General features: G+C 39.4%; 1 protein-coding gene across 2 annotated transcripts in view; it reads right to left on the bottom strand.

Moving 5' to 3' along the window:
• Positions 1-20785: 20785 nt before the first annotated feature.
• Positions 20786-27618, bottom strand: part of LOC148021525 (protein HAPLESS 2-B-like) — a 309826-nt gene continuing 302993 nt past the window's right edge. Inside the window, exons 15-18 of one of the 2 annotated variants that reach the window (XM_087696627.1) lie at positions 26312-26400; positions 25901-26199; positions 21199-21293; positions 20786-21080 (exon numbers count right to left, since the gene is read on the bottom strand). In XM_087696627.1, the coding sequence (XP_087552753.1) occupies positions 20815-21080; positions 21199-21293; positions 25901-26199; positions 26312-26400 (749 nt within the window). In that variant the 3' untranslated portion in view covers positions 20786-20814. Of the gene's footprint in view, positions 21081-21198; positions 21294-25900; positions 26200-26311; positions 26401-27618 lie in introns of those variants that run through there. The other variant, XM_087696629.1, reaches the window with a different exon arrangement.

A 27618-nucleotide genomic window follows, 5' to 3' on the forward strand; every position in this document is an offset into this window, starting at 1 on the left:
TAGATGTGGCTAATGCCTTCCTAGATCTTGGAACCCCAGAGATTAGTGTATGGATAGAAGGATGTTTCATTTCAGATGCATTGATTGATGGAGGCTCATCAATAAACATAATGACGAATGTCACAATGAAGGACTTAGGGTTGCAAGGAATTCAACCTACACAGTGGCTTACCAGATTGGCGGACCAAAGCAGAGTCAAACCGTTGGGCATCCTCCCATACATAAAAATAACCCTTGTAGGAAGAGACTATTGGCTGACATATCTGGTGGTCAAACCAAATTCTTATGGGACCTCATATCCTCTGTTGTTGGGAAAACCTTGGCTTTTTGAAGCAAGAGCCAAGATGGACTAGTTCAAAGGAACCCTAACCCTAGGCAGAGGTCCCAATAAAGCGGTGTTAAAGCTGTATGGATCGCAAAAAGACAATGGATCCACATCCATTGAAGTCATAACTGACTCCTCCAACGAGGTAACAGATGGTACATTACGAGATGAAGAGGCTGTTAAGCAGATCTTTCCTAAGAAAACATAGGCACAATCCCTAACAGTGGGCACTGTAAGCCAACTGCCAAGGGAAGCAAAATCCTTGTCCATGGGAGAATACCTCCTGCCTCAACTAGAATTAACTTCGGAAACCACCTCTGACAGTGAAATAGAAGCATGGATGTACTATTCTCCCTGTTACATGACAGTCACAGAGACAGAGCAGAGACAGTATAGTTACAGAGCAGAGACAGTACAAAGGTAGAGCAGATACAGAGCGGCTATAGAACAGAGACAGAGCGGATACAAAGACAGTAACAAATACAGATACAGAGCCAGAGCCACAGGCAGAAGCAGAGTCATAAGCTGTGATAGAAGTAGAAGCACATGCAGAGGCAGAAGATCTGTTCTTCTCCTACAGAGCCTTTACAGCAGCAGAAACAGAGCCTTCAGAGGAAGAGGATGGAAATGATGAGGAAGAAAGTGAAGCAGGTTATGCAAGTGCAGATGAAGAATTCCCTCTGATAGAGGATGATCTTGTTGATGTCTCTACAGAGACCTCATAATCGAATATCTCAGGGTGTTGGATGGAATGAGCATGACTATGGTTCCATTTGGGTTGATCAATGGACCATAAAGTATGCAGAACCTGTATAAGCAATGGATTAAAAGCATAAAAATTAAGTTTACCAATGGCTCCTGTCACCCTGACCGTTCAGTCCAAAGAAAAGATGATGATGGTGCTCCTTGTCAACAGAAGCCAAAGCCCTTAGACCCCCGACCTCTAGCAAGTCCATGCTATGTGACCTTTTTGGACGCATCTTCTGAAGATGAATCCCTAAGTCCTGAAGAAAGTACCACTCATACAGAAGCAAACAAAGCTCTAATACCCTTCCAACAACCTAAACACACGAATGAGTCATTTGTTATGAAGGAGGACACTAGTTCTAGTGGGACATCAGACAAGGATACTACTCTCTTGAAAGAGTCAGACCTCTATCCAGAAGCAATCCGTGGGACGTTTATTCTTGAAGTGGAATGTGAAAGATAAGTAATGTTCCTGGATACTGATGGTACTGAACGTCACTTGAAAGTGGGTCTCAATCTTCCAGAAGAAGAATTAGTGGTCCTGCGAGACCTACTCAAGGAGAACTTAGATATGTTCGCTTGGTCCTATAAAGACCTAAAGGGGATTGATTCCACAGTATGTCAACATCATATTGATCTAGAGCCTGATACCAAACCTGTAAGGCAAAGACAAAGGCGTATGAATCCTAATTACTCCACTCAAGATCGAATTATTAAAACTTCTTGAAGCAGAGTTCATCTATCCTGTGGCTAACAATGAATGGGTTTTGCCCATTGTGGTAGTATCCAAGAAGAACGGGAAACTTCGAATATGTGTCGACTTCCGAAAGCTCAATTCGAAGACAAAGAAGGATCATTTTCCTATCCCTTTTACAGACCAACTGTTGGACACAGTGGCATGCCATGAGCTTTATTTCCTCTTGGATAGATTCAACGGATATAACCAAGTCCAAATCGCAGAAGAGGACCAATCCAAAACAACCTTCACCACAGAATGGGGGACCTATGCCTACAGAGTGATGCCATTTGGGCTTTGTAATGCTCCTGCCACCTTCCAACGAGTAATGATGGCTGCCTTTCAAAATCATCTGCATGATTTCATAGAGGTGTATTTTGATGACTTCTATGTCTATGGTTTGATCCGTGAGCACTGGGAATACCTAGAGCAATGTTTTGACAGATGTCGAGAGTATGGGATCTCTCTCAACCCCGACAAATGTGTCTTTGGCGTCTCCTTAGGAGTTTTGTTGGGCCATATTGTCTTGGCACAAGGTATTGCAACGGATCCGGCGAAGATTGAAAAGATTTCCACTTTAATAGTACCAACAAACCTCAAGCAATTAAGAGGATTTCTTGGCCATGTGGGCTATTACAAGAGATTTATTGCACATTTTGCAACTAAGGCAGCCCCTCTGCACAAGCTCCTAAGGAAAGAAGCTGATTTCCTTTGGACGGATGACTGTGAAGAAGCCTTCAATACCCTAAAACAGTGCCTCATCCAAGCACCTATTTTGCAGCCTCCTGATTGGATGAAGGAGTTCCATGTGCACACCGATGCATCAGTTGAAGGGCTAGGTGCTGTTCTATGTCAAAAGGCCCCCTTTAAATTAGATCAACCGATATATTATGCAAGCCGAAAGGTCACTGATAGGGAACGGAACTATACAGTGACATAGCTTGAGTGCTTGGCAATGGTGTTTGCATTGGAGAAGTTTCGACACTATACAGTGACAGAGCTTGAGTGCTTGGCAATGGTGTTTACACTGGAGAAGTTTCGACACTATCTATTGCCAACGCATTTCAAGTTCTACGTGGATCATGAAGCCCTGTCCTTCTTAATAAACAAAGCAGATGTTAAAGGACGATTGATGAGATGGTTGCTCCTATTCCAGGAGTTCGACTTTGAAGTGGTCACTAAGCTTGGCCGTTCCCGTGTCTTAGCCGATCATCTATCACGGATCCCTCAAATAGAAGAAGAGAAACATGATGATCCAGACCTTCCTAATGCTTCCTTGTTTCTAGTTGAAATAGTTACTCCTTGGTATGCAGACATAGCTAACCTCCTAGCAACTCAACAGTATCCTCTTGGCATCTCAAGCCGTGAGAAGAAGAAGCTTCTGTTAGAATCAGCCCCCTACACCTTGCTAGGCGGAGCCTTGTGCAAGAAAGGCAAAGATGCAGTGCTGCGAAGATGTATTGCAGGAGATGAAATCGACATACTATTGAAAGCATGCCATGACGAACCATGTACTGGACACTTCGCAAGAGAAGCGAGAGCCATGAAGGCTCTATTGGCAGGATACTGGTGGCCGACCCTCCACAAGGATGCATATGACTACTGCAAAAGATGTGATGCTTGTCAGCGAATGGGAAAACCCACCAAAACAAGTGCCATGCCACTGCAACCCATTCTCCCCCTAAAGCTATTTGAGAAGTGGGGGATTGATTTTGTGGGTCCCATTGATCCACCCACCAGACGGAAGCAGAACAGATACATCTTAGTATGTACAGATTATGTCACAAAGTGGTGTGAAGCTAAAGCCCTAAAGCGGGATGATAGTAATAGTGTCGCCCTGTTCATGTACGAGAATATTATCACCCATTTTGGCAGTCCCCTCGAGTTGGTAAGTGATAGAGGTACTCATTTCCTTAACAAAATAATGGAGAAGCTGACGAAATTGTATAAGATCCGCCATTGTAAGTCCACTCCCTATTACCCTAGAGCCAATGGCCAAGTTGAAGTCACCAATCGCACCCTCTGCTCAATTCTGACAAGAACGATTGCCACACATCGTCGCGACTGGGACGATCGACTTATAGAGGCCCTCTAGGCGTACATAACCTCTCATAAGACAGTAATAACATGACAGACCCCTTGTTAGCTAGTGTATGGTATAGAAGCTGTCTTCCCTATTGAGCTGGAATTGCCCTCTTTACGAGTGGCAGTTAAAGAACGCTTGGGAGATAGTGAGTCACTGCAACGCCATCTCTTGCATTTGGAATGCTTGGATGAGATACGACGGATGGCCTTACAGTGCAAGGAAACCACTCAAGCGCGACGCAAGGCCTATCATGATAGTTTCATCAAGTATAAGGAGTTCGAGGAAGGTGATCTTGTTCTAGCCTATGATTCAAGATTTGGCAAGTTTCCTGGCAAGCTTCAACAACGGTGGATGGGCCCATACAAGGTACTTGTTGTCAATCCTAACGGCTTTGTTCAGGTGCAGACCATTGATGCCTCTGATGATCCTTTCCTCATCAATGGCTATCGCCTGAAGTACTTCCCTCCCTAGGAATCTTGACAATCATAGTCGACCTACCCCTTCTCTTTTGGGCGTTGCACTGTCCTTCTTGTCATGCTTCTAATAGCCATTATGATTCTCCTCATGAGGCGGTCTCGTTCTACTACCCCCTTGCAGAAACATCTCAACCCGACATTGTTCTCTTCTCATCTGATCCAACAATGGTGGCGAGGTTGGTCCTGATATATGGTATTTCTACCATTCCCTTTATTAAGAGAAAAAAAAAAGGAAAAGGAAAAAGAAAAAAAAAGAAAAACAACAAAAAAACAAACAAAACTATTATGGGAGAAAAGGAAGAAATTTCGTGTCATAACAAGCCTCGTTCCAAGAAAAGGTGAAAACACCCTTGGGCAGGATGCTAACTGTGGAAAAGGTGGTAACACGCCGCAGTTCAGGTAGCTGACTTACCAGCCGAATCTCTTCAGCAAGTAATTTGAAGCCACCTCCCTTGGTGCGCTGTCTTGGCAATATCAATCTGTCTGCCCTTCTTAACAGACAACTCTTCTTACAAGTCATTAAAGTACAAGACTTGTTGGCTGCCTCCCTAGGTACGCCTCGTCTTCAAGATCCTCATAATAACAATAGCCGATATGATCTTCATCACCAACCCCTTGAGTGATGTGAGCTTTCATCCTAACAGGATGGGGACGTGAGTAAGGGCTACCCTCTATATCTATCAGAGAGAGACAGAGGGTAGGGTGAGTGACCAGTCTTTCCCTTCAAATCGAATGAGAGGTGAGATGTGTGAACAGAGTGTTGCTCGTACGGGATGGGCCTCTCTATGCACAATGCACGATTTATTCTTGTGCATTGCACTATAAGGCTCCCTAGCCTTCATTCTTACACTTTATGCCGGCACAGGGCGGGATGCACAGTTGCACCATCAAAAGCGCACAAGGCATATACCTTTTGCACAGGTGACAATGAGGATTACATCAATGGGTTTCAGGACATGGCTGTCCTTTGTATCTATTAACAAAGTGTGAGACAGAGGGTGGGCCGAGTGTGACTGGAGTTTCTTCAATCAATTATCGAGAGGTGAGGATTGAGGGATGTTATGACCTTTGGTTTCAGGTACGTTTCCATTTCCCTATGCACCCATGGGTTGGGTTTCTGCAACACAGGACATGTCACTCTGTTCTATACATTGCACTACAAGACTCCCTGGCCTTTCTCCTTGCACTTATGCCAGACGGGTTGGACGCACTGATGCACCATCAATTGTGCACCCTGGCATACTCCCTCTGCACCATTCCTTTGTCGATTTCTAAATCGGGTGTGAGCTAGGGGTTTCATCTTAATTTCCTCGAGTGATATTAGTCATGGGGCAAGTGCATGCTCTTTCAATCCATTTGAGTGATCGTGAGTTGAGTGCAATATCCCTTGTCATCGATAAATTTCATGTGCTTCCTTCAACCAGCTACCTTCCTGGGTGCTGCCGCGTGATCCCTGCCACGAAGGATGAAGAATGTGTGCTGTGAAGACACCTTGTTACCTTCTGCAGCCGACGACGACACCAGATGCAACCTCGATATTTGACATTACTCCTCAACAATGTGGGCCAAGTTTTTATAACCACACAACTTCTGTTTCTCAGTACCGGTCATGTTTTAAGTGTGGGGATGTTTGTGGTTGGTCTGATGTGAGGTACCAAGTCTTTGAAGTTTGGTTTACCTTTCTTGCTAAGGTCTTAAGGGTAGGGACGCGTCCCTGCGCGTCTGTGCTGCATACCCCCATGCATACACCCTGTTCTAATCATGCATCCATGCCGTGATTTCATTTTACCTTGATGGGGTCCCTTCCTCACCCTTATGTTCTATTTCACCCTATCCTAGGGGTTGTTCCTTGACTATTTTTCCTTATTCTGGGTTTCGCACTTCTTTCATACGAACAAACCTTACGTTCACCGGAAACTCAATCTAGCCTTACAGCCCTGTTTGTCCCTTTGAACTGCCTATTTTTCCCTTTTACCGACCCCTGTTTTGACAGACGATTCTTAAGTTATTAATTTTTGAAGCAATTTTTGCAAATTGGACAGTTTTCCATGTGAACGCGTCATTGTTGCTTCGGAACCCTAATCTGATGCGTCAGGCCTGTTCCACCCCTTTCCTCTGACATTTTTCCTTTTTATTCCGTGTCATTTCGAGTCACGGTTCATCCGTTATTAATTTCTACGGGTTTTCAAGTCTTTTTCGTGCCTAATTTTTACATTTTTCCATGTAAACCTGCCTTATTTTCACCAGAATTCTAGTTTGATTTGACAGCCGTGTCCTGCCAGTCTTCCCCCCCCATCTCCCCCCGTTTTTTTTTCTTCTCCCCTCTTCTGACTATCAGATTTTTAGTTATTAATTTTTTCGAGTGTTTTCGGATGCATTTTTCGTGTTTTTTCCACGTGAACCCATCCTAATTTTCGCTAAACTGAGTTTTGATGTGTTAGCCTTGTGAATTCCTTTCTTCCAGACATTTTTTCTTTTTATCGCCTGCTATTCCGACGCACGGTTTTTTTCGTATTAATTTTCGACTCCATTTTTGGGTCTATTTTTGGGGTTTTTCCCATGTGAATACGTCCTATCTTAATCGGAACCGTATTTTGACATGATAGAGTTGTTTGACATATTGTTCTGCACACTTTTCCTTCTTTTTGCACTTCGTTCCGAGGCACAGATTTTTTGATATTAATACCCGTATGTGTTTTCAGGATTTCTTTTACGTTTTTCCCATGTGAACACCTTGATTTTGTTTCGGAACCGGTGTTACATGTTTCCAATATTTTCCCCTCATCTCCCAACCCATTTTTCCTTTTTACGGATTTTTAATCCGACACACGGTTTGGATTTTATTAACTTTTCTTTATTTTTCCCGTTAACTGTGTTTCTCGCCTCGCGTGTGAAAGCGCCTGTATTTGGTTTTATGCGCCTCGAGACGCCCGTAGCATTTGTGGCTCGCGCGTCCCCGTCCCTGCCCATTTGACCCCATCATTGATTTTTTTTTTAACCCCTGCCCACGCATGCGCACATGCCGGGGATGTGTTCTTTTATTTTATTCTTTCTTTTATATTTCTTTTTTTTTCATTAGTTCAAATAAACAAAAAAAACTATACACATAATTTGAAAAAAAAAACCAAAAAAAAGAAGAAGAAGAAAAAGAAGAAGAAGAAGAAGAATAATAATAAAAAAACACACATACACAAAAATCACAAAGAAAAATCCACATTTTACAGAAAAAGAAAGAAAAGAGAAAAAAAAACAAGAAAAAGGAAAAAGAAGAGAGAAAAAAAAACCCACCTACTTGCCGTTGTGTTTCGGTTCTCTTCCCCTCTCCTCCTCCTCCCGTTCTTCCTTCCTCTCCTGCTTGTTCTTCCCCTTCCTCTCCTTCTTCTTTCTTCTTTCCTCCTCCCCCTCCTTCTTCTTCTCCTTCCACTTCTTCTTCTTCTCCTTCCATATTCTCTCCCCCTTCCTCTCCTCCGCCTGCCTCTCCTCCTGGCGGCCTTCTCCACAAACGGCCTCCCTTGCTCCTCCCTCCTCAGCCAGCGCATGCGTCTCCTCCCTGGGGCTTTCTCCACAAACGGCCTCCCTCCTTGGCGCTGCCTGCGTAGCCTCCCGAGCGGCCTTCCTCCTCGGCGCCGCCTCCGTAGCCTCTCGAGCGGCCTCCTTCCTCTCCCTCGCCTGTCGCAGCCTCCCGAGCGGCCACCACCGCCGTCTGCTCCGCCCACCACCGCCGTCGTCCGCCGCTCCGCCGCTGCCACCCGCATGGCCACCTCCTCCTCTCCCTCCTCTCCCTCCTCTCCCTCCTCCCCCACCACCTCCTCCTCTTCCCCACCACCTCCTCCACCTCCTCCTCCTCCCCCTCCTCCTCCTCCTCCTCCTTCCCCCACCTAACTGCCCTGCCAGGTTAGTTAGCTTAACCACATTTAAGTTAACTAAACCCTATTTAGGTTAGCTTAACCACATTTAAGTTAACTTAACCTTACTTCAGTTAAACTAACCTACCTAGAGTTAACCTAACCTAACTAGGGTTAGGATTCCACTAACCCACCTAGGGTTAGGTCACACCTAACCTAACTAGGGTTAGGTTCTAACTTACCCTCACTAAAGTTAGGGTTCCCACTAACCTAACTAGGGTTAGGATTCCACTAACCTAACTGTAGTCAGTGACCTCACCTACCTCAAGTTAGTCTCCCCCTCCCCCCCCCAACTAACCATAGGATAGTTAGTCTCACCTAGGTTAGTTAATACTTGCCTAGACTAACTTAACTTGACTTAACTAACCCCAGACTAACCTAATTGACCTACCTAACCTAGACTAACCTAATCAACCCTGACTAACCTGACCTAACCAGCCTTGACTAACCTAACTTATCTAGACTAACTTGCCTTAGTTGACTTAACTTGACCCTAGTTACCTAACTAACCTAATTTACATAATTTAATTGATTTAGCTAATTAAAAAAATCATTTAAATTAAAAAAAATTACCAAAAAATTTCTAAAAATTCCCCCATATTTTTGCAAATTTTTGGAAAGTTTTCAGGTGGAAATTTGAACCAACAAAATCCCAGAAAATTAAAAATTTGACAATTCATTCAAACTTACCTAAAAAAATGCATAAAATTCATTTAAAATTAGTAAAAAAATACAAAAAAATTCCGAAAAAATCCACCCATCCCCCTGACCTTTTTCCACCAATTTCTCACTTCAAAATATTTTCATACAAGGCACCAATATTCTTTGAAAAAAAAACAGAATAAGCATAAATATAAAAAAATTAAAAAATAACCACAAACACATTATTAAAAAACAAAAAACACATAAAATAAACAAACAAAAACACATCATAAAATAAATCAACCAAACCACATTATAAAATCAAAAGAAACACACCTAAAATACCAAAAAATATAATAATAATAATAATAGTAATAATAATAATAATAATAATAATAATAAAATCGACAAACCCACTAAGGTGTTTTCTTTGTTGTTCAATCAGTGGTCTTTGATTTTGTTTGACTGGATTCATTGCTTTTGGGGGACTCTTTCGTACGCCTTCCGGCCATTGCATACACATCCCTACTAGGTATTTATTTTGTGAGATCTATTTATTTTCATTACCCCCTTAATCACAATTAATTGTTAAAATGAACTATCTATTCACCCATATCTTCCACACGCATTTGCGGTAAACACTCAATTTAATAATTTTAAAATCAACCAGCTGTTCACTTTGCATGCGCTACGTTAGCATATTTATCATCTTTCACAAGCTCGAGATTACTTCTTATTAGAGTAGAGATGGTTTATAGGACTATATCTTAAACCTATTCAAGTTATCATTGTCATACTTATGTTGACAAAGAAAAAAAAATAGTTTTCATGTCTTAATACTTCAAGCCCAAGAAAATATTATAGTTCACCAAGATCTTTTATATCATATTGCATGTCCAAAGTGATGTTCGCTAGCATACATGCTTGCAAAATTGCTACCAATAAGTATGAGATCATCAATACAGACAATGATTTGTACAATATTCTTGCCTTCCTTCTTGATGTAAATATTAGGATCATCATTGCTATTTCAAAATCCATGAGTTTTAAAGAAGAAGTTTATCATGGTATACCAAGGTAAACTTTCACAGGCTTGCTTTCAGTCCAAGATATACCAAGATCTAGAGGCTTGCTTCAATCTCCATATAGAGATTTCTTTGACTTTCATACCTTGTGTGGATGGTTGGCATCTACATATCCTAGTGGCTATTACATGTAAACTTCCTCCCACAAGTCTCCGTTCAAGGAAGCATTTTTTACATCCCATTGGTATGTATGCCATCCATAATGACTAGCAAGATCTATAACAAGTCTAATACTTGTCATCTTTGTGAGGCTATTAAAAGATTTTATCACAAATTTCAACATGCATTTGAGAAAATCCTTTAGCACATAACCTAGATTTGTATTTATTAATTGGACCACCAATATTCAACTTAACTTTGTAAACATGCTTACATCCAATGGCCTTCTTACCCTTAGGTAAATTTATAAGTTCCCATATACTATTGTCTATGAGAGCTTTATATTCTTCATCCATGGTTGAATTCCACTTTTCCTTTATACATGCTTTAGCCTATGACTGAGGTTCACTGATAGAAAAAACGTTTGACATAAATGCTATATATGTAGTAGTAAGATTAGCAATGTAGGTAAGCCTCTCCAACATGGGAGACTCTTGTAGTTCTTCTAACGGTTGGATGTGCTAAATTGCCAACTATGTTCTCTAGTTCTTCTTTTGACTAGACATTAAGATTTTCATGGGTTGAAGTAGAGCTTGTAGGAGTTTTTGGAAATATGGGTGCCATAGGGATCATCTTTGTGATAATGACTTGGTGGGGCTGAATACCACATTCCATCTTCATCAAAAGCAACATCTCTTGAGATAGAAAAAATCTAAGGATCACATCTTCGTGATAAGAACTTGGTGGGGTTGAATACCACCTATCATCTTCATCCAAAGCAACATCTCTTGAGATAGAAAACTTATAAGTCTTGATGATATATATAATCTATAAACTTTGGATTTAATTCATTATAACCAATTAAAAAATTCATATATGGGATTTAGGATCAAGTTTTCTTTTTAACTCACCATCAATATGCTTGTATGCAACACAACCCAACACCCTGAGATGAGATCCATTTGGTTTTCTCCTACATATACCTTCTCTAGAATAAGATTAATAAGTTCTTTTGTGGAACTTCTATTCATGAGATACATTGAAGTATTTTTAGCTTTAATCCAATAAGCGTTTGGAAGATTAACATCATTTAACACAGACCTCGCATGCTCAACCAAAACTTTATTCTTTCTCTCAACAACATCATTTTTCTAAGGGGTATGCATGAAATTGTATTGTCTTCTTATATCATTTTCCTAACAATATTATTCAAATTCATTTGAGATGAACTCCTCCCCTTCATTCAATTTTAAAATTCATTTGAGATAAACTCCCCACTTCATTTAATCTTAGAACCTTGATATATGCATTACATTTATTCTCTAACATTTCTTTGAACTCTTAAAACTTAGAAAACGTTTCAAAGTTTTGCTTGACTAGATAAATCCATATCTTTCTTGATAAGTCATCAACAAAAGGTAAAGTACTTATAATCTCTTAAAGTTGTTATTTGGACTAGCCCCCATCTATCCATATGATGATATCAAGCCTTTGCTTTGCTCTAAAGATATTCTTCTTGAATCTTGTTCTTTGTCTTCTTCCAAAGTAGCATGAGGAATGTATATGGTTATCTTCATTGAACTAGAGTAAAAGAAATCTTCAACTAGATTCTCTCTCTTCAAACGTATGATTATCTTCATTGAATTGGAGTATGAGCAACCTTCAACTAGCTTTGCTCTCTCAAATGTATGCTAATTTTGTAGTTCATGTATCCCAATCTTCTATGCCGCAATGTCATTGAGGTAGAGGGAAACCTTGCTATAGTAGCTTGCTTGATGAGATGTAAATGTCATCATTTTGAACATCCTTCCAATATGCTCTCCTTGTGCCACTAATTTTCTATTCTCTTTCAGTTGTTGTACAAGACATCTATTTTGATTGAATCAAACCTCATATCCTTGTCAAATAATTTAACAAACTAAAAGTTAACTCTTAGTAATAGTAAGACGAACTAAAAGAATATTTAAAAAATTCTTTTATATTTCTTGAAGACATTTGAAGGGGAATAATGCCTTCTTATTTAATAGTATGATACGAATCATCTCCTGTGCTATGTGTAGTATTGAGGGATTGAACTTAATTGAACCATGTTGAGTGATGAGTCATATGATTAGAGGCTCTAGAGTCCATATATAATTCATCTTGAAGTTTCTAATTTGAGTGGCTCATGCAAGTGGATATGAATATTTATTACCACCAATGTTAGTTAATTTGAAGTTGATACCATGTAGTTGATATTTGAATCTTTTCCATTGGGTGGCCCATTTTGAAATAGGGGTCTTCTTCCATGTTATTGATTAGTCATCTTCTTTCTACAATCTCTTTTCCAATAGCCTTTATAGCCACAATAGTTGTATTGGACTTATCTTTTTGGTGAATATCCTCTTCCTCTTGCTCATTATTATTGCCTTTATAGTCACTATTCTTCTTGATTGTGAAACCATAGACTGTTGCCAGAGTGGATTCCTCTTTCTCTTCCATATATTTATCTTGTAGTTGCTCTTTCTTCTCTTACCATTGCAAGGGAAGATTCTTATTTTTTCTAAGTAAGTGTGTCATCCTTGAACTTTTCTTCTCCTTGAATAAGAAGGGATTTGAGGTCTTCAAGTGAAAGAAAATTTTCCCTCGTAGCAATGGAAGTAACAAAGTGCTTATACTCTCTCTTCACACATTTTAGGATAACTTGTGAGATCTCTTTCTCTTTGACATCCTCACCCAATGACAATTAGTTCATCCTCAATGTCTTTAATATTGAGTAAATAATCATGCATACTTCCATTTGAAACTTGAATTGTTTCATTCAAATTAAACTTCAAATGCATTGCTCTAATGGTGCTCTTATACTCTCCATTATTTTTCTAAGATGTCCCATGCCTCTACATTGATGTTGATGAATCCTTAAGCTTGGGTTTCTCTTCTATCCCAATCATTTCTTTGTTTAGCTACATGAGTTGGTCTTGCTTCTTCACCTATAACAATCTTCCACATGTTCTTAATAATTAGTAGAGTCCGCACCTTGAACTTCCATGTGCTCTAGAAGTTATTTTTGTCACACTTTCTTGCATCATCAAGCAAGGAGATGTCACTTCAAGCCAACTTAGATGATGAAGGATTTGAAAAGACTTTTTTGAAGGGATGTGGAAGAAATATGCTATAATAACCTCTAGCCAAGGGCTAGGAAGAATGCCCCCAGCTTCTTATTGATTTTAAGTGAAATAAAGAGAGTGATGATTCTAAAAAGAAGACTTTAGATGACTAAGCTTTGATACCATAATAAAATTCAAAGAATGAGATGATTGAATTTTAATTGATTCAATTAATAGTAGATAACAAGGAGAGAACACAAACATTTGATTGGAATGAACTTCACTTGACATTTTAATACTATCTCTTGCTTTAAGCAAGCTAATAGCCTATGAGAAAACATTTCTTGAATTTCTTGAAATTTTTCTCATTCGGCTTAAGTATCATTTTTTCCCCCAAGTTATATTTCCTACTTCTAACACGTCTATGCTCAATTTATCCTTAGTTGGAAGTCCAAATCTTGGGGGTATAAAAACCCCATGTGCTTTAGTGAGCACACCAAACATCTCATGTTTGCATACACATATGCTCATAAGATCATCTTGATTGAGTTGATATAATCGTCTTGTCCAGAAGAAGACATTTACACCTTGCATTCTTGATTGGGCAATCATAAATTCATTTTTCAAGAATGCCAATAATATCATCAATCCAATATGGTGTACGGTTTGCCTTGTATAGCCCCTCTTCTTGAGAGATTTGAAAAAAATTGGCATCTAGAAGGTCATTGACGATTTACTTTTTTGTGGGGTTCCCATTCGTTACTCTTGACATATAATTTTCTGTATAATGCTATTTGCCTTTCTTTAAAAAAAAAAAAACTAGCAACATGCATGCACACATGCGTGTGCGCACGCACGCACACACACACACACACACACACACACACACACACACACACACACACACACACACACACACACACACACACACACACACACACACACACACACACACAATCTAATAGCCCAATTAAGGCTTCACACCAACAACTGTCCTTACATAAATTAACAAATAATGCTTCTTCGATTAACATTGAAAGTTGTCCACTTCAATAGAATCATTTAGTAACTCGGGTGTCCAAGCTGTTTGTACCATATAGAATACTAGTCTAATTCTCTAATTATTAAAAATATGCACTTGTTTGATCTTAAAAACATCCTCTCGAAGTAACATCATATAAAGATATGCTCTTGGATATTTTTCAAGCTAGAATTCAACACAATTGTGCATTATTGTTCAATTTATCTAGCTAATGGCTAGTGCTTTCCTAACTTAATATAAAGGAAAGAGACAACCTATGAATTAATACTTCACCCTTGAAGCTTTAAATTGAGAACTTCTCCTTCTATATATTCTATCATCCACCCTCCCCTTACCCTCTTGACTTTAGAACCACTCATTTGCTCTTTACTTGAGTTGCATTCCAACTTTGAGGACTAGGTTTCAAATGTGTAACAACATATCTCTTTGCTAATCAACAATTATACGCAACACAAATTCATCAAAGGTAAACTTCTATATTGATTAAAGGGGATATCAACCAGAAGTGGACCCTAACACTTGCAACCCAACTCTACTCATTAGTTCTTACTAATATGTGGTCTTGGTGGACTTGCAAGTACCAATCTTCTTCCTTATCTATATCTTGTGTGCTTTTGATGAATCTACTTTCATTGTAATGGCATATTTTCAATATTAATGCGGAGAGTCTCTTCTAGACTTATGGCTTTTGCCATAAATTGTAGCAAAATTTCTCCTCTTTTGAAGTTCAATGCACTTGTGGGTGTATGCTGAAGAAAATTTTTGAGATGAATTTTGGACATATATAAAGTTGAAGAATGTTAAAGTCACGTCTTTTGGTAACACACACACACACACACACACACACACACATCTTTTGTAACTTCATTCAAGCTAACATAAACTAATCCACTTATATTGGCACAAGCATATAGAGTAGGATGTAAACGAGGAACATTTGAAGTGGTGAAATGTCTTAGAATCAATGTACATAGAGTGACAAAATGGCATACAATTAATATAATGAAAGCATATCTATGGTACAAAATATGAACATAAAATGTCAAAGGGGTGGGCCCATGTTTACAATTGACAAGATATTGACTTCATACTCATGAACATCATTGCTACCATCATGGTGCTAATCACCAGCTTTGCCCTCACAGAAGTAGAATAATTAATGTAGTCAATTTACTAATTAAAGTAATGATTAAAATAATTTGTGAGAATATCAACAATGCTAAAGTAACCAAAGAGCTAATTAGATTAATGAAGAGTTTTATGGTAGTAAACTAATTAATAGTTATAGGATAGTAGTAAATATGATTAATTAACAATTAGATTATGCCAATGACCTTGTGCTATATTAATTCATTATATTTATGTATATGTTTATTAATGATTTATTTAATAAAATGTTAAAAATTTAGTAACTTTAGTACGTTAGTAATTAATTTAGATGGTTTGGACAATAATATTTACATTAGACTTCTGGCTTGCAATGTGTTGCCCTCATAAGTCCAATGTTAAGACCATTGGACACACCCTTATTGTTTCAAGGGATTTGATGCACTTAGTCATGATTATCCCTCACCTAGCGTACTCACACATGCACAAGAATCCAATGACTTATTGCGATGTAGTGAACGAACTTACCAATACTTACCATGTTGCCATTGTTTGCATTAGTAAGCCACCCTCCCACAATCTTGGCATGCACTCGCTTACTCGCCTCCTTACTTTTGTTGTTGCCCATGCGCGAGAGGAGTTGCCAATGACTAGATTGAGGGTAGAAAAGAAAAGGAGAAAGCTTCGTATACCACCTCCCTCACTTCCTCACTCTCTCAACTTTACACACCCTCACTTGCACTCTCAACACACACTGAGGATGGGATGGAGAAGTAGATGAAGGAATCCAAGAGCTTCTCAACACCACATTTCTCAGTCCATACACACTCTATTACAATCTCTCTCTTCTCACTCTCACTTGTGGGAGTAGCAAAAAAGGTAAGAGAAAAAGTGATTACATGCATGAATGGATTCTTTAATTATTTTCATCCCTTTTATACAATGTCCCTTAGGGTTTCCATATGTTTTGGGCATCCAATTGACACTTGTGGCCTTTTGACTAGCCTTTACATTGCAAACATTTTGGAATTCACACGAGACTCAAGTCCAAATAGAAATATTCACAACTTGCACAATTGGCTCTTAATTTCATACTAAATACAACATATTTTGAGAACACATTATAAACATTTTGTAGCATTTACACTTGAAAAATGTGTTTCTCCTCATTAGTGGGTGCTTCCCATAAGCACCCTGCTAGGGTCAACATTTCTCCATAATAGGGTTACTATTACTCCCCTCCTAGACATGTGCATATCCCATGGCACACAATAGCATAGAACTTAGTATCAAGGATAGTCATGGTGAGATGGTTCTTTTGGAGAAGTACTAATTGCCCTTGAGAGTGTAGCGAAGTTGTTATTGTAGCTATGCTGATGGTGCTTGAGTAGGTGGAAGAGGGATTCATGGATGTAGAATTGCTACAAAGAACAAACAGCCATAGATGTCATTGGGTGCTCTTTAACAATTTGCAATCAAAGTTCTCTCCTAGGGGGTGTATCTACCTCACTATTTGTGCAAGTTCTCATGCAAGTGTAACTAAGAGATGGGTCAAGCTTTAAGCAAGCTGCTCGAGTTGTCTCACACTTAAGGACGTATGGTTTTATTATGCAATGCAAGTAACAAGGTGACAAGTTGTCTGCACCAGCTTGGGGTATCTTTCCTGTGATGTGCCTCGAGGTTGTGTTGTGGGAAAAGCGCTAGGGGCTAAAATCAGAGGCAATCGATTGAGGCCATCAGATCATTTGCACAACCAAGGGTAAATGCTTAGTGTTAATCTACATAATTTTTTGAATGAAGGACTTAAGATCAAGATGGATGTGCCTAACTTGAGAACCCCTAGATGTAATGGTTGTGTAGTGCACCTATCTAGGTTGGACCTTTTGCTCTCTTATTTATTTTCTTTTTCTTACATTTTTAAAGGGTAAATTTATCCCTTCGAGAGTGATTAGTGGTTGCAAAGTGTGACTGAAACATCCCTTTGTCAGGCATATAGTCTTTATAGTCTTTTACTACATGTCATAGTTCAATGGAGGACTCAATAGAAGGGGTGGGTGCAAAAGGCGAATGGGCTATGGACTATGTCTTCTAGTAACACCCCATAAAAGGATGGGAAGAGTGCAACGTGCAAGTGCAATCGAATCATGGGCACTCTGTCTACACCAATGTTGATGTCAAAGAACAATGGAGGAAATCCATCTTCAAAGGGTGTTGCCTTGGTCCAACAATTTAACTAAAAGTAAAGATAGTTAATGCGGTGATCAAGGCAAATCGAGAAAGGTGGTGAAGTCTTTAAGGAATGTGTAGAAGGAGGGTCGAAGGTATCGGGATTGGAAGGAGTACAAATTTTCACATTCAAGAGCATTGACATTGGGGATCTTTGGAAAGTTATACCGGCCATAGCATTGCAAATAATGATATCTATGCCACTAAGGATAAGGGAAATGGAGTGTATTAGCTCTTTCATAGCTCTGAATAGAATGTTGACCTTGCATTGCCATTCTCGCCTTTTTTGGAGCTGACAAGATTCCCAAAGGGTATATTTATCCTTTTTTTCATTCCACTTCTGAGCAATACTCTTTCCTACCCAAATCAATGTTTGTACAACAGTTTGGTCAAAAAACCTTTCAAAGCTTTCTTTTGAAACTTTAAAGTCAAAAACTATAACATGCTCTCTCCTCCTTGCTCTTGGTATATCTTCACTAGTTTATCTAAATCTTCTCATTGCAATTCACATCCTCTGTAGTCGAGAGGATCGTTAGTCACCTTTTCAAAGAACATATAGTGTACTCAATAATCTCAAGCGACGCTCTTATGTCTCTAGTGCCAACTCCACCATTGCTTGTGGTTCTTGAGGAGCATCACATGCACTCTCCCTTGGCTCATGAAATTCTTGGGGCTCCACAAAATTTTCCTTAGAAGACATAAATTTTAATGGCTCTATAGATAATAATTTTTTTGATTCAAAAGGCTCTAGCTCTCCTATCCTACAACTTCCAACTCTTGCTCTCCTAGCCAATGTGCTTTAGCTGGCCTCTAAGTGCTTCTTTGGTTGGGACTAGGATCAAAAGATTAAGCATTTGGACAAAGCTTAGATTGCTCACTGCATTGGCCAAGCTCAGCTATGCCTTCAACTCCTTTATATCATTAGTGCTGGAGGTGGAAACTATATGGATTGTCTTTCTATATAGCTCCTATTACTACATATGAGGTTACATATGCATATACATATGCATGCAATTGTATTAAGTTTGAAAGTTCGTTGGTCACCTTTGTCGATGCCTCTCCCAAGTTTTCTTTACTTCATTCTCAACTTGTTGATGGCGTTGAATAGATTTGCATTGACAAAATTTTGGAGATTAACTCAAGCTACCTTAAGCTATTCTCAAGCTTGCTAACTCTCCTCAATGTCTACTTCATGAAGATCTATTCAACATTTTTCCTACTCTAATTGAAGTGTCAACTTTGCTACCTGAGTGTAGGTTGCTTCCCATCGCTTTTGCAGCTCTTCCACTTTCCTATCTTTTGCTTCTATTACCAATTCTCTTCCCTTTAATTGTGCCTAGAGGTCATGCAAACTAATGGTTGGTTCGAACTATAAATTTCCTATCGACCTGGGTATCACCTAATCTGACCTAGAGCTCCTGTTTACCCTTAAGTGCTTCCATTTTATCCATTTGATGTTAATTACATAAAAGCTAGTGTATCTAGATTTTTTACTATGCTTAGTGTACTAGATTGCACCTCCCGTGGGCCCATGGTAAGCTTCTCTTGACATTGCCTATCACCCTATGAAGGGATTGTGGCCTCTCTTATGGATTTCACCTTCTCTAGATTAGTGATTTTGATCTATAGATTTTGTATCTACACCAATACCTATTAGAGAATTTCTTGATCGTCAAAGTTTTGCTAGCTCTCAACAAGTTTTTCTCTCCTTACTTGAGTGACCTTCCTCTCTCTCTATCATGATTGCTTGAATTTGTTGAGAAAGTGTGTGGCTCATATCCTATCTTAGTTTCAAGAATTGGTAGCATAGACTGCTACTCGTTCTCTGGGGTGTCTCCTTCATTAGAATCCAAGGTGGATGAACTCTCCTTAGTCTCTTCTCTACTTCTCTTCTTTCCACTTTGGCTACTTTTTTTCTACTAGAAGTTCACTTTGACATTTTCTTTCTTGTTCTTCTTGCTCCCTTTGTCTTTCCCTAGCCCATTCTCTTTGCTTATTTTCTTTTTTCCTAGTTTGTCCCTTGGATCCTCTTGAGTGTGACTACTCTTGTGTTGTGCCTCCTAAAATAATGACTTTTCTCGATGGTGTGACAATTTTGATGGCAAGTGATGCATCGATATGGAGAGTTCCAATCCTACATTGATTACCCTAGTAAGTGCACTTGCAAAGCTAATGACCATTCCTTTTGACTTTGAGGAGCTCATATCATGACTTTGAGTGAGTACTTTCTTCACCATGATGTTGGTTTCATAAAATCTTTCTATCCAAATGTATTTTAGATATTTGATTATGATATATTTAGCGACTATATCTTCCATGAGGTGCTTGGGGATCCTCGTTATGAAAGAGTGTGGTTTGTTGTTTATAAAAAATATAGATGATATATTCAAGAAAACCAAAACCCATTCATTTCCCCAAAACATGTGGTTTGTTGTTTATAAAAAATATAGATGATATATTTAGGAAAACCAAAACCCATTCATTTCCCCAAAACATAGCCAATGCATTTATAGAAACAATAAAATGAACATGTGGTGGATTGGGTCGTGCTACAAGGTCTTTATAACTCATAGTTATTCCATATTGGTCATTAATTGAGTACTTTTATAGGCCATTCGAGATGGTGATTGTACTAGACCTTAAGAAACAAATGCTCAAACTCACACTTTTGCCAGATTTTAGCCACAATACTAGGGTTACTTTCTTTTGAAAGCCCAATTTGTGACAAGGTGCATGGCTTTAATACTCTTTTTTGGAAGGGTCACAAGTACATCTTTTTGAATTGCCTCACTTTTGTAAAAGATGTGTTTACCATCCTTCCAAGTAGTATTGCAATGGAAGACAAACTTTGCCAATAGTTCATTGAAAATTCCCAAATCTATTGTCTCATATAGCCAAGTGACTATTTTGAATGTGGTGTCTAGTTGGGTTTTAGACAAACTCTTTGATATAAATTAGTTTCTTTCCAAGAACTTACATGCATTAAAGTTTTGTTCTCATCACTTTATCTTAATCTTAATGGAGAAAACGCGTGTACACATATACATGAGAGAGAGAGAGAGAGAGAGAGAGAGAGAGAGAGAGAGAGAGAGAGAGAGAGAGAGAGAGAGAGAGAGAGAGAGAGAGAGAGAGAGAGAGAGAGAGAGAGAGAGAGAGAGAGAGAGAGAGAGAGAGAGAGAGAGAGAGAGAGAGAGAGAGAGAGAGAGAGAGAGAGAGAGAGAGAGAGAGAGAGAGAGAGAGAGAGAGAAATTATTATCCAAATCTGTAAGGCATTTGAGATGGCATCATGTTCCATGGTAAGATAGGTGGTGCACCTATAGGATCCATTTTATGTAGGTGCTGGTTGGCTCTACCATTAGTATATTGGTTAGGGCTATCCTCATCCTCTTCACTTTCTTCTTCACTACCATCTTCATCTCTTCTAATTAGTCGCAATGGGAAGGGACAACATCGGCATACACTACGTACCATGGGTCCAAGCATACCCATTCGATGTAAAAGCACAAATGACATAACAACTGTAAAGAAAGGATTCAAATTTCAAATTAACATAGGTTACATTTTCTAGGTAATAATGGCATATAATCTTCATTATATGTCAATAATTGTTTGGTTTCTAATTCAAATGCATCTTACCTCCCACAACCACAAGCAAAAAGCCAAACAAGGAGAGAAGAGCTGAAAAGCAGAAGCTTGACAAGATGCAAAGGACATCATATTCACTTTGGCAACTGCATTTTAAATAAAAGAACACACTAGAATCATCGTTATACTAGAATAGTCTTGCTATTAGGTGCTTAATACTACTAACACTTTATTTAAAAAATGTATCCAACTTTAATTTTCATCTTAACTTAATCATGCAAAAATACTATAGCCTCTTCATTGAAACTTCAATATAGTACAGTGTATTGTCTTTAAAAGAAAATTGCACATGTATCCTACCACTTATATATGATTGCAATAAGAGAACTTTACTACATCAAGGTTTATAATAACTAGTTGAATTATTTCCTAAATCTTTGACATTGGAGGGGCATATAAAGGCTAAAAGGTAAGTCTCCATTAAATTATTCAAGTTTTCCTAGTTTAGAAGCAAGTACACAAAGGCTATCTAGGGGAAGTCCCAAGTGCCATAAACATATCAACAATCTGTATAACATGGAGGATCATCTTTTGGATATCTAAATTCATTAAAGGGCTTAAAGTTGTAGCCAATAATAACATGAGAGATCTCTTTGGTGAGCTTCTCTATTTTACAAATTTCATAGTCTCATATGTTGATATTGTGAGAGTGCACAATAGAAAGGAAAGTGAACACAAAGTGAGAGAGAAAAGAGAGTAGAAGAAACAAAGGATGAATGAACAACATGATTAAGATTGAATGATACAATAGTTGATCTCTATCAGCCCTAGTATGCAACTCTAGATGTTGATGTGGGTGCTATATGGAGGCAAGAGATAAATATGATGAGATGAAGGAGGTTGACTGAGAAAATGACCCAATGGATGAATGGGCTAAGAGGGCAGCATGCAAATAAGCAAGTTGTGGCAACAACGAGAATAAAAGTTAGCCAAGCTCAACTGTGGGTGCTTAATCAACTGGCCCAATTGACCAAAATGGTCACCATGTCAGAAACAAAATGTAATAGTGCCTCCTCCATCTAAAGTGTTTAAAATCCATAAAATGATACAAAAACACAATGTTAGATCTCCTAATGTCCTTGTCTAAGGCTCACAAGCAAGAGATGATTGTACATGACACACATGATTGCTAACACCCCCTCTTAGATTGTGGGCAAGAAGGCCAAATAACATGGAACAAATCTAAGGGTGGTAGGAGGAGTGCAACTACCAATGAAGTTTGTCAATGAAGGATGCCAAACAAGGAGTAAGACCCCTTGTCCAGAAGAGGGAAGAATAGATCCAATGGGAAGAATGATCGAATGGGAGGCCACCATAGGCCAATGGAAGCGGAGGCCTTGAATGGATAAAAAAACTCCACTTTTGGGAATGGGTGAGCAAAGGCTTGAACCTAAATGAGAGATGACATTGAGGTGCTATTGATGGATCTCTAATGTGCCAAGAAAGAAGAACAAGGACAAAGCACCATGGGATGGGTATGCAAGTGGCAAGGGATGGTGGCTCAATGATGAATGAAAGAGACAGCCCCTTGAAGGAAAGGCAAATACAAGATTGCAATCTTCAAAGAAGCTCTTCATGATCCTAGAAATCCCCCTCTAAAACATAAAGGGCTAGGGAATTGACAACCATGTCATTGATATCGTCCTTCTCTAAAAGAGATGGCAAGTATGAGGGAACCACTAGAAGGAGATAGTGGGGGATGGGATAGAATTTGTGGGATGATGGTGCATAATTGAGAATGTGTGTGGCAATAAATTTTTTCCTTGAAGAGCCCTTCATGACAGAAGGGAAATGGAGCATGTATAGCCCCATCTCCTACCAATCTATTGCAATAATGGCTCTCAAAGAAGAATCCTCAACAAAAGTTTCTTGCTCAGTGAAGATAACTTGGGTATTGAGTCTCGTAAGGTCATGAATTGGGAGTAGATGGAAGTGCAAATTCGAAACATATAAGACTTTCAAGACAGAGCTTGATGGACGACCATGCAATAGTACCAAGGTACCAACACCATAAATAGGCACCAATGAAATATCACTAGTGACTATAACCTCAAATGAATGGAGGTCATGGAGCCAATCTCCTCGTGGAGTCATTTGCCTTGAAGAAATGTTGCCAATGAGCTAAGGCCTCTCAGAAGACAAGACAATTGAAGAAGACTCCTTCTCATGGATGTGAAAGAACACTAACTCATGAGAGTAATAGCAAGGATAGACTAAGAAGTAGAGGTAGAGAAAGGCTCCGATAAATATTCATCCTTTTCCCCACATGAAGGTAAGGATATTTCTTTTGGCACTTCTTTTGGGGGTGTGAGGTCTTCCCATGGTGTGGGCACTTGGGACATCATTTATGCTTCCCCTTTGAATCTGTATCGAAGTCTGAAGACGACTTCAATTTCTTGGACTTCTACTTCTCTTTCTTCAAATTTGCTTGTCGTTTATCTAAAGATGATGTTACAAAGACATGGCTCTGTGCTTTGATTCCATCAAAATTTCTCCTATGATGTGCATCCTGCTTAAGCACCATTGGGACTTGCTCCTCCCAAGCGATAGTTTCTTGCATATGAGAGGTGAGAAAAATGGTGTATCATACTCTCATGATGGAAGATGCGAGAGAAGTGTCACACCAAAGTCCTTTGAAGCCATGATCTTACCAAGGGATGCAAGTTCATCCCAAATATCTTTCATCTTGTTGTTTTGGTCTTTCATCATAGGGGAATCTACAAAAGGTAGTTATCTTAGCTTCAACTTGAGGATTATGCAATGTGTGAATGTCTAGACTTGGTAGAGAGATGCTAGTATCTTTCAAACCTCTCTGTAGTAGTGTGGATATATCTTACATGCATGAACACAAAATTTGCACAACTTTAAAAAAAGGGGCTTTGGCATTTAGTCAATTCTAAAAAGTTACCTAGTTTGCAAGATCAATCCAACATTGGAATCATTTGAAGGTGGAGGAATAGGGACTATCATGAGATCCTATAGGTTAGAAGTGTCAAGGATGCACTTGGCTTTGCATGACCATAGAGGGTATTTGATTGGGAGACCTTTAGCCATCAATATGTCCACCCAGTGAACATTATCCCAATTCCCTTTTGGGAGCTTGAGATTCATGAACCAAAATGTAAGGAGCTATGCCCATGCTTGATCAAATTGAGCCTTTAAAGGAGACAAAGGGCTAAACCCATAGCTCTAGTATGCACTTTTCAATTCCCAAGTCCCCATTTCTCTTGGCAACAATGATGAGATCCCATGAAATGAGAGCTTGGGGATTCTTGTAATGATTAAGGAGTTGTACCAAATCACTTGAATGGTCCTTCCATAATGCATGAAGGACCTTGACTAGGATGCCATTCGAACCAAACAACTTGTCGATTTTCACTTGAATAAAGTTTCGTGACTTCATCATTAGTAAAAGTTTTTACAAGATGTCATTTTTGCTTATCCAAAATGGATGAGGGGGTGTCTTCAAGGGAGTCCCTCAACTCATTATCATAATGATCTAATTGATTAGGTGTTGTGTAAATAATATTTGATAGGAAGCCTCTAAAAACCTTAAGAATTTGTTCATCACTTTTCAAAAGCCCACATTGTGTGTCTTCAATGTTGGTTACAATTTCTTTTTTTCCTTTTCTTTTGATCACATTGAAGTACAAAGGGATTAGAGAATTGTCTAGCACTTCCCGTTCAATTATTAAGAATCATCCGTGATTCTTGATCTTTATGGAAATCCTTAGTCTCTTGAAGTAGTTTGTGCAAAGCAAGGTCATGATGAGGAGGAATATTAGAACCATGCCACACAAGTAAAATTTCATCTAAATTTGGAGTTACTTTGGATGATTGATGGGAGTAGACATGAGGTGATAGCTTTTCTTATTCGCTTTGCGTTTTCATTTTCTCTCTCCTCTCAAAATGGCGGTCTCTTTTTTGAGGAAGGGAAGCCCTTCTTTGTTTTGATGCTACTTGCAACATGGTAGGGTCCATCGACCTAGGAGTGGACCTTCAACTCACAAAGTTGCAAGTCCATCTTCGAGGTCAATGATTTGACCTATGGGGAACCTCACCTCTCAAGAGCAAGAAAAGCAATAAAGCTTTCTACATTCAACAAGGTCACTTTCATTTCATCTTGTAATGAGTTATTGTGCATTAACGTGCATGTTCATACGAAGAGTTTCGGAACAAAAAGCACATGATTGTTTCAAAAAATGACCCTTCACACAGCGATTTAAAGCTTCATTTCCTTGATTTTCGGATCAAAGCGTGCGTTTTAAAACTTTCGTTGCTTTAGCAAAAGTTTCAAACCTCTCCCTATTCGTATGAATTTGAGCCAATATGCCTATTTATATTTTGAGGACACAGAGGTAGAAACTATACACTCATGTTGAGCTGTCAGTGAAGAAGATCATAAACTGTCAGTGAGGGCAACTCGTGAGACTACCATGGAAATGCGTTCTCTATGTTTTGAAACTTTTTGAATGCTTCACCCTTGTTTCAGAACACACCATGGGATTGCACTCTAATATATGCCATGGAAGCAATTAAAGCAATAATGAGAACAAGAATGTGCAATGTTGTTGATTGAGAGAGAGAGAGAGCGATATTCTTTTGCTAAGTACTCTTGTGTTTCTCATGTGATTAACATAACTACTCATCATTTAGAGAGAGAGAGAGGGAGAGAGAGAGAGAGAGAGAGTACCCGCACTGCTTGCTTGCAAATGATGATGACGATAGAAGGCTGCCAAGCCCGAAGCCACCGAGCACCCAACTGCTGAACTTGGAGACGCCATCGAGCAGCATGCCGAAGAGGCCCCCGATGGTGGGGCCGAACATGGCGGTCACCGCAGACTTGGCCATGGAGGCGATGGCCTTGGCCGCATTCCCCACCACCCCCTTCGCCAGCCCCACCACGCCCTCCAGCGCTCCCCCAACCCACCCCAGCAAGCCGCCCCCATTATCAATCGCCTTCAGCTTAGCATACGCCCCTTCTGATTGCATCTACAATTACTGAGCAATTGTTAGAGCGAGCGACTGACTGCTCATGAGATTGTTCGGTGTATCTTAGCAAGCAATTGAGATTTCTTAGCCTTCACCCTCCACCATGGCTTACCTTGGAGACATTGGTAAACTTGGTGGCGCTGACAGACACGTAGGTGTAAACTGCATCCGTGATCTCGCCTTCTGAGTCCCTCAGGCGCACTGTTACTCAGAAGAGAAGGTTGCATCATTACACACATGATGAATACAGAAACCTGTGTTAGCTCGGGAGAGGAGATGAATCTCATGCAAAGGTGCAGAATGAAAACAAGCATGCATATCAGATGACAGAACAGCTCCCAAGCCCCACATTTCAAGGTAAGGATTTGGGTTCACTAGAATTAACAAGCAATCCTACCTTTCAGTACTTTTGCATCGTTCTCGGTCCTGGCATAACATGGAATTTGGCACTACTCACATTTGGGTTGATTAACAGTAACAGACAATGATGCCTCTGCCTCAGCATACTCAAGTCTTAACATGGCGACTCATTTGTAAATGATGGAAGGAAGACCGCTGACAAAAAACCACGCGCCTGCTCATGTACATGCTCGTAAAATGTGAAACATGGAACACACACCAGACAAGGAAGCCTGCATTATTCTGTACATTTAGGATCGTGATCAACATGCTCCAGTCTTTATGCCAGTCTTTTGTATACAGTGGACTCCATTTGTGTTTTGATGTAAGCGGTCATCCAGATGATACACCAACAACAGCATATATTTACTCGTGGCGACTGCTCTTGTTATTGAGAGACACACAGCATATCATTTTCTTGACGATGATTATGCGATAGCAATATAGAGATCATAATTTAGAAATCATCTCAATGGCTGTGATAGACTTGTGCATAGCCACTTGGTCGCCCAAAAACAAGGGCCTACATTCCAAGAGAATCATCAATGCGTATACCATCTCTCGATGTAGTAGACTTATGAATATATCCATTTGCATTGGCACCACCTAATATTTCACATACATTGCATCAAATGTGGGTTTGATTATGCGGCCATGTAAAGGAGTCTTACTTTGACATACATTTGCATTTCTAGCATACCTATCATAGGATCTTTCATACATAAGGGCGTTTATATCCACATTCCTAGCAGGAATATCCACGTGTATTTGATGTCATGTTTGGTCCCTTAGGCAAAGGATTCACAATCACCACATCTTCATATTGCATTTAATCATGAACTAGCATTACACACGCTTCACTTTGCATGTGCAAAACACTAGGCCACTCGTGATAGCTTCGTGCCATTGCCACGAAGTGGCAAAAGCAAAGTTGCCATGTACCATTTCTCTTTCTCTCTCCTATTTTCCCCCTCTATTTCTTATTTTTCTCTTCCAAATCCCATGTCTATTTTTTTCCCT

The sequence above is a fragment of the Lygodium microphyllum genome, chromosome 17 (genome assembly GCF_053477565.2).
Source record: "Lygodium microphyllum isolate KBCC chromosome 17, Lygodium_microphyllum_v1.1.10, whole genome shotgun sequence".
Classification (NCBI taxonomy): Eukaryota; Viridiplantae; Streptophyta; class Polypodiopsida; order Schizaeales; family Lygodiaceae; genus Lygodium; species Lygodium microphyllum.